This window comes from Schistocerca piceifrons, chromosome 7, assembly GCF_021461385.2.
Source record: "Schistocerca piceifrons isolate TAMUIC-IGC-003096 chromosome 7, iqSchPice1.1, whole genome shotgun sequence".
Classification (NCBI taxonomy): domain Eukaryota; kingdom Metazoa; phylum Arthropoda; class Insecta; order Orthoptera; family Acrididae; genus Schistocerca; species Schistocerca piceifrons.
Genome location: NC_060144.1, coordinates 579,789,485 through 579,808,086, shown reverse-complemented (window position 1 = coordinate 579,808,086; position 18,602 = coordinate 579,789,485). Strand labels below are relative to the sequence as shown.

General features: G+C 42.8%; 1 protein-coding gene across 1 annotated transcript in view; it reads right to left on the bottom strand.

Moving 5' to 3' along the window:
* Positions 1 to 18,602, bottom strand: part of LOC124805203 (probable cytochrome P450 6a13) — a 90,494-nt gene that overhangs the window by 53,478 nt on the left and 18,414 nt on the right. Inside the window, exon 2 of the mRNA XM_047265699.1 lies at positions 459 to 792. Coding sequence (XP_047121655.1) covers positions 459 to 792 — 334 coding nt within the window. The remainder of the gene's footprint in view (positions 1 to 458; positions 793 to 18,602) is intronic.

Sequence of the window (18,602 nt, the reverse complement as noted above, 5' to 3'; positions counted from 1 at the left end):
ACCTTTATCTAATTTGCCGCATACGAGTCTCCTCTTTCTGTTGAATACCTCCTCCGCTATGGCAATTCGAGTTTTCACCTCCTGGTGACATCTAAGGTCTTCAGTTATTGTGCTTCCAAGATATTTAAATGCGCTTACCTGGCTAATGGTGTATTGTCCTATTTTAATATTGGACAGTCTGAGTCTTGTACTGATGATCATACTCTTCGTTTTTGCTGTGTTTATTTGCATCCCATATTCCACACAAGCTTCATTCATATCGTTCAGCATGTTATTCACTTCCACTCACTTTCTGCCACTAATACCATGTCATCAGGAAATCTTATGCATTCTGTCCTCTTTGCACCAATACATGTTCCTCTTTTCCCGTCTAATGATGGGAAAAAAATCCGCCCTGCAAAAGTAACCACCATAAACTTTGCTGTGGAATGTAGGGAGTAGAGGGCAGTGGCTCTTACCTTGAGGGCGAGCTGGAGGTACGTCGAGCGCGGGTCGTCGATGGCGCCACATTCGATGCCGAAGGCGCAGCAGCCGATGGAGTCGGTGGCGAACCGCGAGCAGACGGCCAGCAGGTCGACGTCCCTCCAGCCGACGCCCTGGATCCTCCGGGAGAGGGCGCGCTGCACGCCGCGGCCGCACTGCTCCAGCCAGCACGACAGCCGCTCCGTCCTGGCCGGCGAGAAGCCCTTCGCGTACAGCTGCATCACCTCACGCCACCGCTCGTCGTCGACGTCGAACAGGTGCTTCGAGATGGGGTCCACGCGGATGCCTTTCATCTGCACCTTCATGGCCCTTTGAGGCGCCCACATACACAAAGCAATATCGTCAGAACATCAGCACTCGTAGCAACACGCATATTCGTAGAACGTCAGGCGGACCTAACCGATGTGCTAGAAGGGAAACATAATACAGAGCCAAAGAAAATGGTAGAGCTTCCTGATACCGTCTTGGACACCCACGAGCATTCAGAAGTGCCGCAGTACGACGTAGCATGGACTCAACCTATGTCTGAAGTAGTACTGGAGGCAACTGACACCATGAATCCTGCAGGGCTATCCATAAATCCGTAAGAGTACGAGGGAGTGGAGATTATAAAATAAATAAATAAAAAATAATATAAAATATTAATTATTGTATATGTATGATAGTGATTGGTTGTAATTAATATTTGCTTATCTGGAATGAGGACGTTTAATTATTTCGTATCAGACGCTTGACAATGGCTTTTCCGTAAGTGCAATGTTATTCGTAGTTGACCGTGAAATGTGATTCAAATAATCGGACTTCGTATTTAAATCGTTTCCAAAGACTGCTGCGGTATGTGCGGACTCAAAATCTCAATATTAGAATAACTTGCCAGCCATGTCAATACGTCGTACAGAGGTGACTCTCTACTAAACATAAAAAAGTTTACACAGTTAGTTAAATCAGATATATTCAAGGAATAAGCCTACAGTTAAATAATTCAACTTACTTTCATAAATATAGAATCTTTACAGGGTCGAGTGCCTAGTGTGATTGCAACTCGCAGTGTTCTTATATAACATCAAATATGGCGGTGTGCCAGTTAATAAAATATACGTGCTTCCCGCTATTCTACCAGACCTACATCTTCTTAATGAAACATAAGAGTGTCCTAATTGTTTTTTGTTTTATCAGCAGCATAGCGCAGCAGTTCTGTGCCATAGGCTTTATTTATTTGTCAGAGATTAATTATTTAATTAAGATTTCGCGTTTCCGAGGAAACTCTCGCACGGCATGCAAATGTGCCTTTATAAGATCTCTTCGCAACAGTATGTTGCAAGGCATCCCAGATATGCTCCATAATGTTTATGTCTGCGGAGTATGGTGGCTAGCGGAAGTGTTTAAACTCAGAAGAGTGTTCCTAGAGTCACTCCGTAGCAGTTCTGGACGTGTCGCAGTTCTGGGGTGTCGCATTGTCCTGCTGCAATTGTCCAAGTCCGTCGGAATGAACAATGGACATGAATGGATGCAAGTGATCAGACAGGATGCTTATGTATGTGTTACCTGTCACAGTCGTATCTAGACGTACACGTCCCACACCGTTACAGAGCCTGCAACCCACTTGAACAGTCCCCTTCTGACATGTTAGGTCCATGGATTCATAAGTTTGTGTGCATACCTGTACCCGTTTATCCACTCGGTAAAATTTGGAACGAGACTCGTCCGACGAGACAACATGTCTCCAGTCATTAATAGTCCAATGTCGGTGTTGACGCCGGCTGGAGTGGCCGTGCGGTTCTAGGCGCTACAGTCTGGAGCCGAGCGACCCCTACCGTCGCACATGCCTCGGGCATGGATGTGTGTGATGTCCTTAGGTTAGTTAGTTTCAAGTAGTTCTAAGTTGTAGGGGACTGATGACCTCCGCTGTTAAGTCCCATAGTGCTCAGAGCCATTTGAACCATCTATGTGAGTAAAATTGGTTCCATTTTTTTCGGTGTTGACGCGCTCAAGCGAGGCGTAAAGTTTTGTGTCGTGGGGTGATCAAGGGTACACAAGTGGGTCTTGGCTCCGACAGCCCATGTCGATAATGTTTAGTTGAGTTGTTCGTACGCTGAAACTTGTTGATGGCCCAGCACTGAAATCTGCAGCAATCTGCGGAAGGGTTGCACTTCTGACACGTTGAACGATTCTTTTCAATAGTCTTTGGTCCCGTTCTTTCAGGATCTTTTTCCGGCCCCAGAGATGTCGGTGATCACATGTTTTACCGAATCCCTGATGTTTCTGTACACCAGTAAAATGATTGTACGGGAAAATCCCCACTTCATCGCTGCCTCGGAGATGCTGTGACTCATCGCTCGTGCCGACTACAATACCGCGTTGAAACCCAGTTAAATGTTGATAACCTGCCATTATAGCAGCAGTAAGCGATCTAACAACTGCGCCAGACAATTTTATTCTTATTTCGCGTTTGCAGACCACAGCGCCGTATTCTGCCTTTTTACTTTTCTCTGTATTTGAATACGCTTGCCTGTACCAGTTTCTGTGGCCCTTCAGTGTATTTTGTATACCATGTACACAACTGCATACTATATATGTATACCGAATCATTATGATGTCAACCTCCACTTGAGAAACAACATAATCAAGCTGCAGTCACCTGTACATAATCAATTCTGGCCGTGCGGTCCTAGGCGCTTCACTCTACAACCGCGTGATCTTTACAGTTGCAGGTTCAAATCCTGCCTCGGGCGTGGATGTGATTGATGTCCTTAGGTCAGTTAAGTTTCAGTAGTTCTAATTTCTAGGTGACTGATGACCTCAGATGTTAAGTCCCACACTCCTCAGAGCCATTTGAACCATTTTAATCAATTCTCTTCGCCATCAATGTACTGAAATACGCCTGATACAAATCAGGATATTTAGAGAATTACCCGTGCCAACTTCAAATCATGCTGTATTTGGTTTCATATTGTCTTCACTGTCGTGTGTACTACGAGAAGAATTTCGTTCATTTTACGTGCATTGTGTAAATAGGCAGTTCCTTTCAGATGATCATTATTGTAATTATTTTCTGTAATAATAATAAGTTACACTACTGGCCATTAAAATTGCTACACCACGAAGATGACGTGCTACAGACGTGAAATGTAACCGACAGGACGAAGATGCTGTGATATGGAAATGATTAGCTTTTCAGAGCATTCACACAAGGTTAGCGCCGGTGGCGACACCTACAACGTACTGACATGAGGAAAGTTTCCAACCGATTTCTCATACACAAACAGCAGTTGACCGGTGTTGCCTGTTGAAACGTTGTTGTGATGCCTCGTATAAGGAGTGTAGCCTATCGCGATTGTGGTTTATCGTATCGCGACATTGCTGCTCGCGTTGGTCGACATCCAATGACTGTTAGCAGAATATGGAATCGGTGGGGTCAGGATCCCAACGGCCTCGTATCACTAGCAGTCGAGATGACAGGCATCTTATCCACATAGCTGTAACGGATCGTGCAGACACTTCTCGATCCCTGAGTCAACAAATGGGGACGTTTGCAAGACAACAATCATCTGCACGCTCAGTTCGACGACGTTTGCAGCAGCATGGACTATCAGCTCGGAGACCATGGCTGCGGTTACCCTTGACGCCGCATCACAGACAGGAGCGCCTGCGATGGTGTACTCAACGACGAACATGGGTGCACGAATGGCAAAACGTCATTTTTTCGGATGATTCCTGGTTCTGTTTACAGCATCATGATGGTCGCATCCGTGTTTGGCGACAGCGCGGTGAACGCATATCGGAAGCGTGTATTCGTCATCGCCATACTGGCGTATCACCCGGCGTGATGGTATGGGGTGCCATTGGTTACACGTCTCGGTCACCTCTTGTTCGCATTGACGGCAATTTGAACAGTGGACGTTACATTTCAATTGTGTTACGACCCGTGGCTCTACCCTTCATTCGATCTCTGTGATACCCTACATTTCAGCACGTTAACGCACGACCGCATGTTGCAGGTCCTGTACGGGCCTTTCTGGATACAGAAAATCTTAGTTTTCTGCCCTGGCCAGCACATTTTCCAGATCTCTCACCAACTGAAAACGTCTGGTCAGTGGTGGCTTAGCAACTGGCTCGTCACAATACGCCAGTCACTACTCTTGATGAACTGTGGTATCGATTTGAAGCTGTATGGGCAGCTGTACCTGTACACGCCATCGAAGCTCTGTTTGTCTCAATGCCCAGGCGTATCAAGGCCGTTATTACGTCCAGAGGTGGTTGTTCTGGGTACTGATTTCTAAGGATCTATGCACCCAAATTGCGTGAAAATGTAATCACGTCAGTTCAAATGGTTCAAATGGCTCTGAGCACTACGGCACTTAACATCAGAGGTTATCAGTCCCCTAGGACTTAGAACTACTTAAACCTAACTAACCTAAGGACAGCACACACGTCCATGCCCGAGGCAGGATTCGAACCTGCGACCGTATCGGTCGCTCGGTTCCAGATTGAAGCGCCTAGAATCGCTCGGTCACTCCGGCCAGCTCACATGTCAGTTCTAGTATAATATATCTGTCCAATGAATACCCAATATCATCTGCATTTCTTCTTGGTGTATCAATTTTAATGGCCAGTAGTGTACTTATTATTTTCAGTTAACAAAACACATATCTGTAAAATGAGAAACTAAGAAACTAAAAGAGGTATTAATTTAAAACGTAAAATAACAATGCAAAACATAAAATAAATATTATCATATTAGATAATTAGAACAGTAATAAATTTTTAAATATTTTAATGGAGTATTTTGAAAATTCTCCGACAGCACTTTCTGTACAACTTATTTTCCAGAAATGGTATTTCAGAAATCAGCCCTAGTGCGAAGGGATGTATGTGGCTTAAGAGTTGTTAGAAAAGTTTTCATTTTTCAAAATTAATTAATGGTGGTGGGATTTTCTGCAAAATTTCAAATTATTATGAAAGTCGATTCTACAGTTTTCAATAACATTAATTACGTATCAACTTTTATATGAAAACCATGTTTTATATGTCATCGTTTCCAAGATATTCCCTCTAAACTTGAAATGCAATATTGCCTTTCGGCGTGTGTTTTACGCCTTGGAAGTGAAACTGGAGCCATACAAAAAACTATGTTTGTCCCCTCGACACACCCGCCAGGTCTCATCATCAAGGTCGTTAATTGACACCTGGGAATGTTTCCATGTGAGAGTGGAGTCGACACGAAGAAGTACTAAGATCAGGTGTCTTGCAGTTCTTCAGTGGCACAGCATGAGTCTCGCTGGATTACCAGAGATCTGTAAGCGGAGGTGTAAGTCGTACCTAAGATAAAGGCGTAGGAAAATTCTTAATGAAACCGAGACCAGCTACCAGTCACTGCGGACTATTCTACATATTAAAGTACAACCGTTATTTTATTTCGACGCCTAACACACCATTAATGGCACTGCTTTCAAAGATGGAAGCACATTTCTTTTCTCGGTAAACTAGAGAGCTGCACGAATCTCGAAACCCTCCTTCCGTCTGTCTTCATGTCTCGAGGAACACGTATGTCAGCAATGGCGCTTTTTGGGGACGGTGCATTACTGCGAATGTGAAGACGATCTGCAGCTGCGAAAGACGGTGAGACCAACCGTGTAACTTTTGTTACGTCTGAGCTCCGTGCATTAAATTTCCAGCACTATTTGCTTTCACAACTGTTTCAGTTCAACGGATGATTTAAAAATTAATCAGTTCTCGCTAAAACTCTGCATTTATCCGAGAGAAGCCTGGGATTGTCTCTGTTACCTTTCTTCTCCAGATCTCCCCATATTAATACTGTATTCACTATAAACGACTTCGTTGGATCCCTTAATGGCAAACATGGTGGATCCCTAGCTGAAGAATAGTTCATTACATTAGAGTGTTTTCACATATCGCACAGATGCGAACAAGAATGCCATCTTGATTAAGAGCCTAAATTTCTATGAGATGACTGGCGAACGAAAAGAAGCTACATGTAAACCTGTAATGATCATATTTCATAATAAAAGAAAATGCGGTCTTATGGTTATATTCCAATCAACAATAAGTGCCACATATATATAAATAACTAAAGTATATATAAGTCTGGAACGGATAAAATATAATGACAAGTCGCGATTTTCCTCCTTAAAAACGATAGGCTAGGAACATATTACAAAGATGAATTTAAAACCTATATTTCCTTTGAGCTATAACCACTGTAACTAGTAGAATCCTGTGAACTGATGAGAAACGGAAGAACATCGACACAACGATGACCACACCATGTGCTCCGAACTTCCAGAAGAGTTGTATACATTGCCACAGTGGGGAAAAATCGAGAATTGAAATACGAGGGACGTTTGAAAAGTCCGTGCAAATTAAAAAAAAAAACTACTAACGTGCTTGGGGTAATTTTTCGACATAGTCCCCTTTTAGACTTACACACTCCGTTCTAATTTGTTGATCCCTTCCGAATAACTGGAATTATCCAAGTCTACAAAGTAGCTACTAGTTGCTGCAATCACTTCCTCGTTTGAATAAAATCTTTGTCTCACCAGCCATTTCTTCAAATTGGGGAACAAATAGTAGTCCGAGGGAGCCACGTCTGGAGAATACGGGTGATGTGAAACGAGTTAAAATCTTATTTCCATTAATTTTGCGACCACTATTGCTGAGTTGTGTGCTGGTGCATTGTCGTGATGGAAAAGGACTGTTTTTGCGGTCGAATCGCCGGAGTTTTTTTGCAGCTCGGTATTCAAACGGTCCAGTAACGCTGAATAATATTCACCTGTAATAGTTTTTCCGTTTTCCAGATAGTCCAAGAGGATTATCCCTTGCGAATCCCAAAAGACAGTCGCCGTAGCCTTTCCGGTCGAGGGAATGGTCTTCGTCTTTTTTTGGTGCAGATTCTCCAAAGTAACCCATTGTTTAGATTATTGTTTGGTCTCAGGAGTATAGTAATGTATCCATGTTCCATCCAAAGTGACGAAACGACGCTTAAAGTTCTGCGGATTCTTCCAGAACAGCTGCAAACCATCCTTGCAACACTTCACACGATTCCGTTTCTGATCAAGCGTGAGCAATCGCGGAACCCATCTTGCGGATAGCTTTCTCATGTCCAAATATTTATGCAAAATATTATGTACCTGTTCACTCGAGATGTCCACAGCACTAGCAATCTCACGCACCTTAAGTATTCTGTCATCCATCACCATATCATGGATTTTATCAATGATTTGTGGAGTCGTAACCTCCACAAGCCGTCCAGAATGTTCAGCATTACTTGCGCCCATATTGCCACTACGAAAATTTGAAACCACTTATAAACCATTCTAGTCGAAGATGCAGAGTCACTGTAATATTTATCAAGCTTCTATTTAGTCTCCTGAGACGTTTTGCCTTTTATAAAGTAATGCTTAATGAGTACACGAAATTCTTTTTTGTCCATTTTTTGACAGTCACTCGACTTCATTGATTCACACGATTGCCAAACACAAAGCAATAGACCAATGTGGCTGAAACTTGGTGTGCATTCTTTCCAGAGATGCTACTAACTAAATATGGCCTCGATACGCGCAGGTGGTGCCATCTCTCTGGCTTTGCACGGACTTTTCACACGCCCCTCGTATACGTTATCGTCTTGTGCTAGTAACCTCTGTTGCTAGTATGGTACTTTAAAGTGCAAAAACGTCAGTGAGGACAAAATTACTGAAATTGCTTGAAAATAAAAATCTAAAATCATATTTTGTAACCAGTAATGAAGTGTAATTGAGTATATAAGATTAAATCTCAGATATAACTGCCAGGTATGTGGCATATCTGCAACAGCCGTCGGAGGAACTGGACTTGTAAAACACTTCATTTAGTAAAAGATTTTTATTTAACATTTTGATGAAACGTTGACAGGATTTACAAGAACAAAAAAAAATACTTGGCAACAGATTTTTAAATAATTATATATAATACAATATGCCTTTGTAAGTGAAATTCTCGGTAACAGTTTATTCTCTTGTTTAGGCGCAGATGAACGTTACGCTTCTTACACATGAATACTCTCTGCCCTATAAAACTGGCTCTTTTACGTCTTCGCGTTGTGTCTGTAAACTGAGATCAATAACTTACTGCATCAGTGTGGTATATTCATATATTCATCTGGAACCGATGTTGACGGACTTGATGGTTACTGCACAGCATTTCTGCCTCTATACTGGCAGTTTTTTTTTTTTTTTTTAAATAAAGTCCCTGCCTGGCATTTCGTGGAAAGCTTCGGAATATTAGCGGTTCATTAGAATTTCAACATCGCAATGAAAGTGATATGCAATCAGTCAAAACAATGTTGTTATCGGATCTTGATACGAATTATTGCAATATTCACCGCAAAAACGAGCGGAAATGGAAAGTGCCATTGACGTGTGCTTTTCACAGAGTAGATTGGTAATCAGGGGTTCGTACTGCTTGCCAATAAACAGTTGTTAATAATGCTTACGAAGCGTATTTTTCTCTGCTAACATACAATTTTTTTAATGGAACAATACCTATTGACAGTAAAAGACTAAAGATAGTGTAATTCAGAATATCAGTGATGTTTTTGCAGGATTCTAGGGCGAGTCGTTTACGAGATATCGTATTTCGAAAATTTTCCCTACCGACACTTGTTTGTGCCATTCAACCTACATGGTTGCTAGTTACGACGTTGTTTTGTTTACCTGTAGTGTGGTTTTGTGTTCTTGGAGTGCACTACTACTTGATAGTCGGTTAGTGTGTGACAGTCCTAACAGCAGGTCATGAGTGGACTATGGGATTTGCCAATGCACAAAAAGCTGACATGCTCATGCTGTATGGCGACTGTAGAAAGAAAGCAGTTCGTTCTTGTACGGTGTACGTGGGAAGATATCACAGTAGACGTCAACCGTCTCGGCAGTTATTTATCAGCCTCTTCACGCAGTTACGTAAGAGTGATAGAGTAACACCTAGACAACGTGACAGAAGGAAACAAATGACAACAAAAGAGGGGAAATTAATATTCTTGCTGTTGTTGCAGTTGATCCGCGTGTTAGCTCCAGCGCAATAGCGCGAAGAAGTGGCATGAGTTAAGTAAGTGTCCTTCGCATTCTCCATCGACGTAGTTTGCATCCCTACCACACCTCTCTGGATCAAGAGCTGCATGGATACGACTATCGGAATCGTCTTAACTTCTGTACATGGGCATTATGACAGGATACTCGAGATGTATGGTGAATCTTGTTTACTGATGAAGCCACATTTACCAATCATGTTCATATAAACCGCCGAATCATGCGCCATTGATCTGTTGACAATCCCCGTTGGCTTCGTCAGGTGGAATGTCAGGGTCCATGGAGTGTAAACATGTGGTGTGGGACAGTAAGGCGACAGCTTATACACCAGTTTTTCATATGCGAAACACTGAACTCGCACAAGTATACCAGCCTCCTAACAGACCATCTCCTAGGTATTCTAGAGGACTTTCCTTTGCGTATTAAGAGGAACCTGTGGCACCAGTATGATGGCTATCCGGCCCATAGTGCAGTAAGTACTGCAGCATGTCTTCACGAATTGTTTCCCAAACCGTTGAACTGGACGCAAAGGACTTGTGCGCCGGCCAGCCCGTTCCCCAGATTTGACGCCTGTAGACATTCTTCTGTGGGGAAAGCTGAAAGATGCTGTCTGCAATGACATACCAACAACACCTGGTCATAGGCAACGACGTATTACTGCAGCCTGCTCGGACATCTCCGGTGAAATCCTAGCATGTGTGCAGCAGTCGTTCCGTGCCAGAGTGGAAGCCTGTATTGCCTTTGACGGTGGTCATTTTGAACGCAACCTGTAATGGTTAGTTGTCTCGATACTGTTGAGAATCCATATAACTTTTGAAAAATACGATAACTCGTAAACGACCCACAGCAGACTCCTGCAACACAGCAACTAACATTCTAATTTACTCTGCTTTTAGTTTTTTACTGTCAATAGGCATTGTTCCGTTTACAAAAGCGTATGCTTGAACAAAAATTACGCTTTTAAGTATTATTAAACTCTGAATATTAGCTAGCAATACGAGTCCCTGACTACAGTCCATCCTGCGAAAACCGCACATCAGTAGCACCTTTCATTTCCTACATATTTGCGATGCAGGTTTTAGGTGATTCACCAAATAATGAACGCAATCGGTCACTGAAATATCGAAATATTTGCTTTCATTTAACTTGATTCTACAAGTATATTTCATCTCTTGTGTGCGCCAACAAAGGTACGCAAACGCGTGATGATACATGTTTTGCAGAAAAAATTATTTTCGAATTCACTTGCACGTACAACTAGACTGTTACATCAAAATGTGATTTAAGCCACTCACAGATGCTGCTGAACCCACAAATAATTTTTCGAAGTGAACTTGCCTTTGTATCCAGCTGTCATTCTTTAAATAGTGGCGGTGTATGTCGTGAACCAAGGCCAAACAGCAAGATGCTCTACAGTACGCTAAACACTCAGGAAACCGCAGCACTATGTCAGAGACAGTGTTAGCTTCGTGTAGAATCTGCACGTATTATCATTGCAGCTCAAAAACAACTAACGTTACATATGCTAGCGCCGCTAGGATATAATGCGAATTCGCGACCCGCGGCATTAATGGGTCAAGACAACGAAAATAGCTTGTTCTTGTCTCGCGACTCAAAAATCGCTTTACAATAACTGATGATTGCCAACGTGCAGCAAATGAAAAGGGTAAAAGAGAATACAGACGACTAAAAATGGGTCCGACAGAAAATGCAAAACGACTAAACAAAAATAGGTAGAGTATAAATGCAAGACAGTAATAAACGTGCCTGAGTAGGGGAAAGATTGATGCTACTTACAGGAAAACTAGAGAGACCGTTGGAGAAATGAGAAGTAGATGTATGAGTACCAAGAGCTCAGATGGAAAGCCAGTACCAGGAAAAAGAGGAATAGCTGAAAGGTGAAAGGAATATATGTGGGCCCTCTACAAGAGAAATGAACATCCATAGAATATTAGGAAAGAGGAAGTACATGAAGATGAGACGGGAGGGATGTTACTGCAAATAGAATTTGACAGAGCACTGAAAGTCAGTAGAATTTGACGGAGCACTGAAAGACCTTAACAGGAACAGCATGCCTGGAGTAGATGACATTCTCTCAGAATTTCTGAGATCCTTCGAACAACCAGCCAGGAGAAAATTATTCCTCCGGGCGTGCAACATGTATGGAACAGTTGAAATACCGTCCGACTTCAGGAATTTGTTATCTCCAATTTCGAAGAAGTCAGTTGCTTCCAGTTGTGAATACTGCCAGACTGTAAGTTAAGTAAGTCAAGGATTCAAAATATTGACAGGAATTGTTACTGAAGAATGGAAATACTGCTAGAGGCTGACCTTTAAGAAGATCAGTATGAGTTCCAGAGAACTGTAGGAACACGTGAAGCAATGCTGACCCCACGACTCATGTTATAAGACAGCTGGAAGAAAGGCAAATTTACGTTTCTAGCATTTGTATATTTAGAGTAAGCTTTTGGCAATGTTGAGTCATCTACGCTCCTCGAAATTTTGACTGCAGCACGGATAAAATGTTGGGAGTTAAGGGGTTGTTTACTATTTATGTGGAATCTAGACAGTAGTTGTAAGAGTTGAAAGACATGAAAGGGAGGCTGATGTTGAGAAGGGAGTGGGACAGAGTTGTTCCCTAGTACAGATATTATTCAGTTTGTACATTGAAGAAGCTGTGAAGGAAACCGAGTAGAAATTTTTAAAGTTCAGGGAGAGTAATTCTATCAGAGGCGGTTATGTACTTGGAAGACCAGTTAAATGGAACGATTAGTGTCTTGAAAAGAGATAAGTCGAATATCAATAAAAGTAAAACAAGGGCAAGGGAATGTAGGCGAATTAAATCAGGAGATATCCAGGGAATTAGAGTAGTAATTAATCTCTCAAAATTGTAGATGAGTTTTGCTATTTGTTTAGGAAATAATCGATGACTGCCAAAGCAGAGAGGATAATAAACGGAGATTGGCAACAGCAAGAATAGCATTTCTGAAAATGAATTTGATAATGTCTAATGTAAATTTAAATGCTATGAAATCTTTTTTGAACGTATTTGATTGGAATGCAGCCTTATATGGAAGTGAAATGTGGATGATAAGCAGTTCACAGAAAAAGAAAATAAAAGTCCTTGAAATGTACTACACATCCTGAAAAGTTGATGGATTGATGGGTAGATCGAACAATTATTGAAGAGATACTAAATTGAATTAGGGGAAAAAGAAATTTATGGCACATCTTGACTGAGGGAAGGGACGGGTTAATATATCAGATTATGAGTCATCAAGGAACAGTGGGTTTGACAATGGAGGTAAGAGTGGGGCGTAAAAATCGTAGAGGGGAACCTACGCAAGGTCACAGTAAGCAGGATCAAGTGGATTTAGATTGCAGTACTTATTAGGAGACGAAGAGGCTAGCACAGCATAGACTGGCACGCAGAGCTGCATCAAACCAATATTTGGAGAGAACATCACACAAAATCTCAAACTGCTGTTTGCTGTAAACTTTAGTATGTATTTTGTGTAGAAAGCGCCATAAATGAAGTTTGATACTGTTAACACTATGATGCAATCCAGACCAAGATGAATTCATTTGAAGTTTGTCTTCATATAAACTGAAGCAAAAAATGCAGCTCAAAAATGGTCTGTATCTGTATATTTGAACAGCGTCCGCAGCTAACGTAGTGCTAAGGCTTCAAATCTTTAGAACTGTTTTTAGTCTGATCGGTAATCTATTCGTGGTTTAGAGCTGAGGTGAAAACCTTCTTTGATACGGTGAGCCATAATGAGGACAGCCTTAGGAAATGCAGTGTCCACTAAAGCTTTTTCTAATATCACTTAAATTTTCAGTGGTTTGTGTACACTGAATACGACATTATTGTCATTTGAAAAACTGTGTCTCTTAGTTTCGGATAAGTCAATATTCGGAAACAAATTGTAAATTTTGTTTGTATGTACGTCAGGTACACACTGATTCTTTTTAAATTTTGAGTTTATTCGTCAACATCATTTCCATATCGAATTTTTTCCCAATTATAAATTGTTTTCCATTCTAGGACACCAGTGCATGAAGATTATTCAGCACTTGACCAACAGTTCATCCTAAAAATACAGTGCAACCATCTGATGATGAACAAATTGTCCCAAACTGGTACTGCCAAGCAGTACTAAGACGTTAGAAGAACATATCAGTTTAGTAGTACTACATGGTGGGATTATGTATGTAATATTTCCAACCAAATAATTATTCCAGGACTAACACACAAGGTGGATTTATGGATATAACATCCGCGTCCACATTATCCTGGCACAACTGGAGGCGAATTGCTCACCTCTTGTCTTGTAAAGACGACGTGCCGTCATTTCTTCTCCGCCAGCCGCATGCAATAGACAGGGCGTAACATAGTGGCAAAATGGGAAAACCTCAGCGCTACTAATAATGAGAATTGCGAAACAATGTGATGCAACTGACTTTCTTTTATTCACAGAAGCACAAAATCAAGAAATCTCGATTTCGAGAGCTACTATTAACCTTCACAGCAAATTTTCCAGATGCTAATCATTGTTTGCCGTGTACTGTGAAATATCGTAGATAATGCTTCACAGGAACTTAAGATCAGCAAGAGTTTACACTCGTATGTGGCACTTCACGTACAGAATCGCGCCTTGTCTCTTCTGAAACCGATCACAGACTCCTACTCAACTACCGTAACGGTTTGGCACCAGCTCGCTCAGAGAACGCTTGTGACTGGTTTATCTTGCGCACCAGTTATCATCAGAAGTAACTCAAATTTGCAACTGTTTTATGAGTATGAATTGAAAGTTATTGAAATTCTTTAAGAGGTTACCAGTGCAAGTAACGTCAGCTGCTTGGTTGCAGATGCACATTGACATTCTCAAGGTAAATCTTAAACAATGAAAGATGTGCTTCTTGACGCCAGGCTTCGTAGTTTTGTCCCCGTGGTCTCTAAAAGATTTCATCGTGACACAGCTTCTTTCTCGCCCCACCGTACTCACGCTCTGATAACATCAGTCGCACCGCGCTTCGGGCATGCTTACCTTCTTCCTACATTCTTACTATGTTACAAGGACGCGGACGTTTCTTCGCTGTACGCTTAAGCGCAACAATAAAGCATAATAACACGTAGGCAGAGAAGTGGCATAAACACCACAATACGGCGTCACCCAACTTAACTACTGTTTATATTCGAAATTTGTGCTATGCCGATTGATGGAAGCTGGAGAATTGACGTATCGTATATATTTTGCAGTGTACTAACATAGTCTGGACAGTATCTCGTTCCTCGAGGGGTGTTGACAGACATTTTGCTGAAACCAAAAAGAGTTTTCTCAATTCCAGAAGAAATTGCCATTCGTATTGATGGCTTTATTTTAGTCTGCTACTATGTACACATTTTCAAAGTATTCCGTTGTAGTATATCCACTTCTTCAGCCAGCTTGTGGTTTTGCTTATTCAGAGTCTTACGTATTCTTATGCTGTTGGCGAATAGTTATAGTGATTACCATGTATACTGTTACGGACAAAAGGTTGATGTGTCTATATATATTTTATACGTCTTATCTATAGTTTTTGTGTAAAGAAGAGTGATTACAGCGTCGTTCTAGCATAAAGGAGTTTGGCTTCCTTTGCCTTTAGCGCTACTAATGGCATAAAATTGTTTCCACGACGTGGTGTATGAAACAGGAGACATGTTTAATGGAACGTTATTCCTGTATCAGCTCCGCACGTTTATTCGTTACCTCACAGGAGAGATTATCACATGGCTTTCAACGATAAACTGTTCAGCGCTATCAATGAGTCATGCTGTACTCCAGCCATCGCAGAGCGTCAAGAATCACTTTCGTTGTGCGCGGTGGTCTCTTCAAGTACAGGTTTCCTGATTTGCTGTCGTGCCATTTAGGGCAATCTTTACACAGACATTAAATGAGAAACAGTTTTACCAATCTGTGCATCAATGTTTGTGAGCTATTTACGTTTCACCGCAATAGCGAAATATTTCATACTACAGACCAAAACATTTTTATCTTATTAACCTCATTCAGAAGGTAGCGCCAAACACATTAACTTAAGACAAATTTTAGCTTTCTCTTCTAGAAGTGTGAATATGCCAGTACCATATATTTTTTGTTTGTTTCTTTACTCGCTTGGTACCACAAAAGCACACTCAGAACTGACAAAGTGCAAATGGGCCTCCTCAGAAGGCGCCAGGTTCATGCACCCTTGTTGACTGCTGTTCATCGCTGACCCGGGTTGGAATTTGCACAACAGCGCAACTCGAATGAGATTCTCACTCTGCAGCGGAATGTGCGCTGATATGAAACTTCGTGGCAGACTAAAACTGTGCGCCGGACCGAGACTCGAACTCGGGACCTTTGTCTTTCGCGGACAAGAGCTCTACCATCAGACCTACCCGAGCACGACTCACGCCCCGTCCTCACAGCTTCACTTCTGCCAGTACTTCGTGTCCTACCTTCCAAACTTTACAGAAGCTCTCCTGCGATGGTAGACCACTTGCCCGCGAAAGGCAAAAGTCCCGAGTTCGAGTCTCTGTCCGGCGCACAGTTTTAATCTGCCAGGAAGTTTAATAGCGTAATTGAACATACACTGAATGGCGACAGGTCACCTTTTCAGGCGAAACACATTTTATGCTCCATCCGACTGATAGCCTTGGTGTGTAACGCGTGAAGCGTCTGAAAGCAAAACACTCCGCAACAGATTGAGTTTATCCATTGTGGATATTTTAGAACCGGTGACTGTTAACAGAACGTAAATACATAAAACCGCAACCAGTCACTCTATTCGACAGTTATTTAGTATTCCATGAACCGATTATGGTACAAATACATTCGTAACTTCCAAAAATCAAACTGAAGATTAACCTGAAAATATTCCAAAACCGGTTCAAGGAATGATAACTAACTATTGCAGTTTTACGTATTCACACTCTGAAATAGTAGACGGAATGGGTATTCCATGGGTGATCTCGCCATTCTGGCAGGCTCAGTGGTCCAACACAAGTATGCATGTATCCTTGGGGATCATATCAACCTCTACATGCAATAATTTTTTTTTCGGCACGACGACATCTACCAACAGCACAACGCAACGTGTCAGACGGTTCGCGTTGTATGTGCATAGCTCGAAGCGCACCAGAATGAGTTTACCGTATTCTCTTGGCCATCTAACTCCCCAGACTTAAACCCAATCGAGAATTTCTGGGACCACCTCGATCGGACTGTTCCCGCCATGGTTCTCCATCGAGAAACCTAGCGCAGCTGGCCCCGGAACCTCACTGACTGTTCCCGCACGTCTCGCTGTGAGGCGCAATACGAAATGTGGTTTTTCAATCTTTTGACAGGTAGTCACGTTACCGCGACTGACAGATTATGTAAGTGGGCCCGCCCGGTTGGCCGTGCGGTCTAATGCACGGCTTTTCGGGCGGGAAGGAGGGCCGGTCCCCGGCACGAATCCGCCCGATGGATTTGTGTCGAGGTCCGGTGAGCCGGCCAGTCTGTGGTTGGGTTTTAGGCGGTTTTCGATCTGCCTCGGCAAATGCGGGCTGGTCCTCCTTATTCCGGCCTCAGCTAGACTATGTCGGCGATTGCAGCGCAAACATGTCCGCCACGTACGCGTACACCACCATTACTCTACCACGCAAACATTGGGGTTACATTCGTCTGTGTGAGACGTTCCCTGCGGGGTCCACCGGTGGCCGAACCGCACAATAACCCTGGGTTCGGTGTGGGGCGGCGGAGGGGTGAAGTGGACTGCGGTAGTCGTCGTGGGGTTGTGGACCACTGCGGCTGCGGCGGGGACGGAGCCCCTCCGTCGTTTCCAGCTCCCCGTAGTGAAAAACAGGGAATCATTCTACCGACCACATGCGCTGTAAATGGGGAAAGATACGGACGCAAACGACTTCGCTGTGACCTGGCGTCTGTGAACGAGCGTAGTTCGTCCGCTGTTAGTGTGCTACTATCGCGAGGGTCTCTGGAAAGCGGTTGAAGGACGGTGAAACCACGAGAGGGCAAAAAAGTCTTGGGCGTCCAGTCTGTGAAGCACAGTACAGTGCTGGACCAGGCATAAGTATTTCGGAGCAGACCGTTCAGAGTACATCGTAAAACATGAGACTCTGCTACAGACAATCCCAAAGTGTTCCCATGTTGACCCGACAGCATCGTCACAATAGCACCAGCTGTTGAGACTATGAGGCAAATATGCACAGAGATAAAGGCTAAATGACAGTACTAAAATTTCATTTTCCGTTCATCGTGAGATCCAGTACGATCCAAACGTCTGAAGTAATAATAATAAGAATAACAATAATAGCTGTTAGCTTATACCGTTGGCGACAAATAGCAACCCGATGTCTGTGCAGATCAGAGCACATGGTTTCCACATCATAGTAGGAGAGTGAAAATAAGACAAGCTGGATTGAATTCTGGTGCAGACGGCTATCATTGTTACCTAACGAACTGCGACAAAGGCAACACTATGCTGGATGCTAATCGCCTTTAACTGTCACGACTGTTGATGAAGGTCCGACCATACGGTTTAGATTCCCAGGAATGAGAGAAGTTCGAAGACTTTTTCAGTAACAGAATCTATTACGCTGACCCTCGTCGGCGAGTGTTCAGCAGAGACAATGGTATCTTCAGGAGTGCCTCACGTAGGTGTCATAGGACAGCTATTATTCTTTAGATGCATAAATTATTTGGCGGACAGAGTTAAGAGCGCTTTACGGCTATTTTCTGATTACACTGTGATATAAGGGAAAGTGTTGTAATTGAGAGACCGTAGGGAGATACAGGGTGACTTTGATGGAATTTCTATTTGGTTTGCCGGACGTTGTGACCGAACGGTTCTAGGCGCTTCAGTCCGAAACCGCGCTGCTGCTACGGTCGCAGGTTCGAATCCTGCCTCGGGCATGGTTGTGTGTGATGTCCTTAGGTTAGTTAGGTTTAAGTAGTTCTCAGTTCTAGGGGGCTGATGACCTCAGATGTTAAGTCCTATAGTGCTTAGAGCCAATTG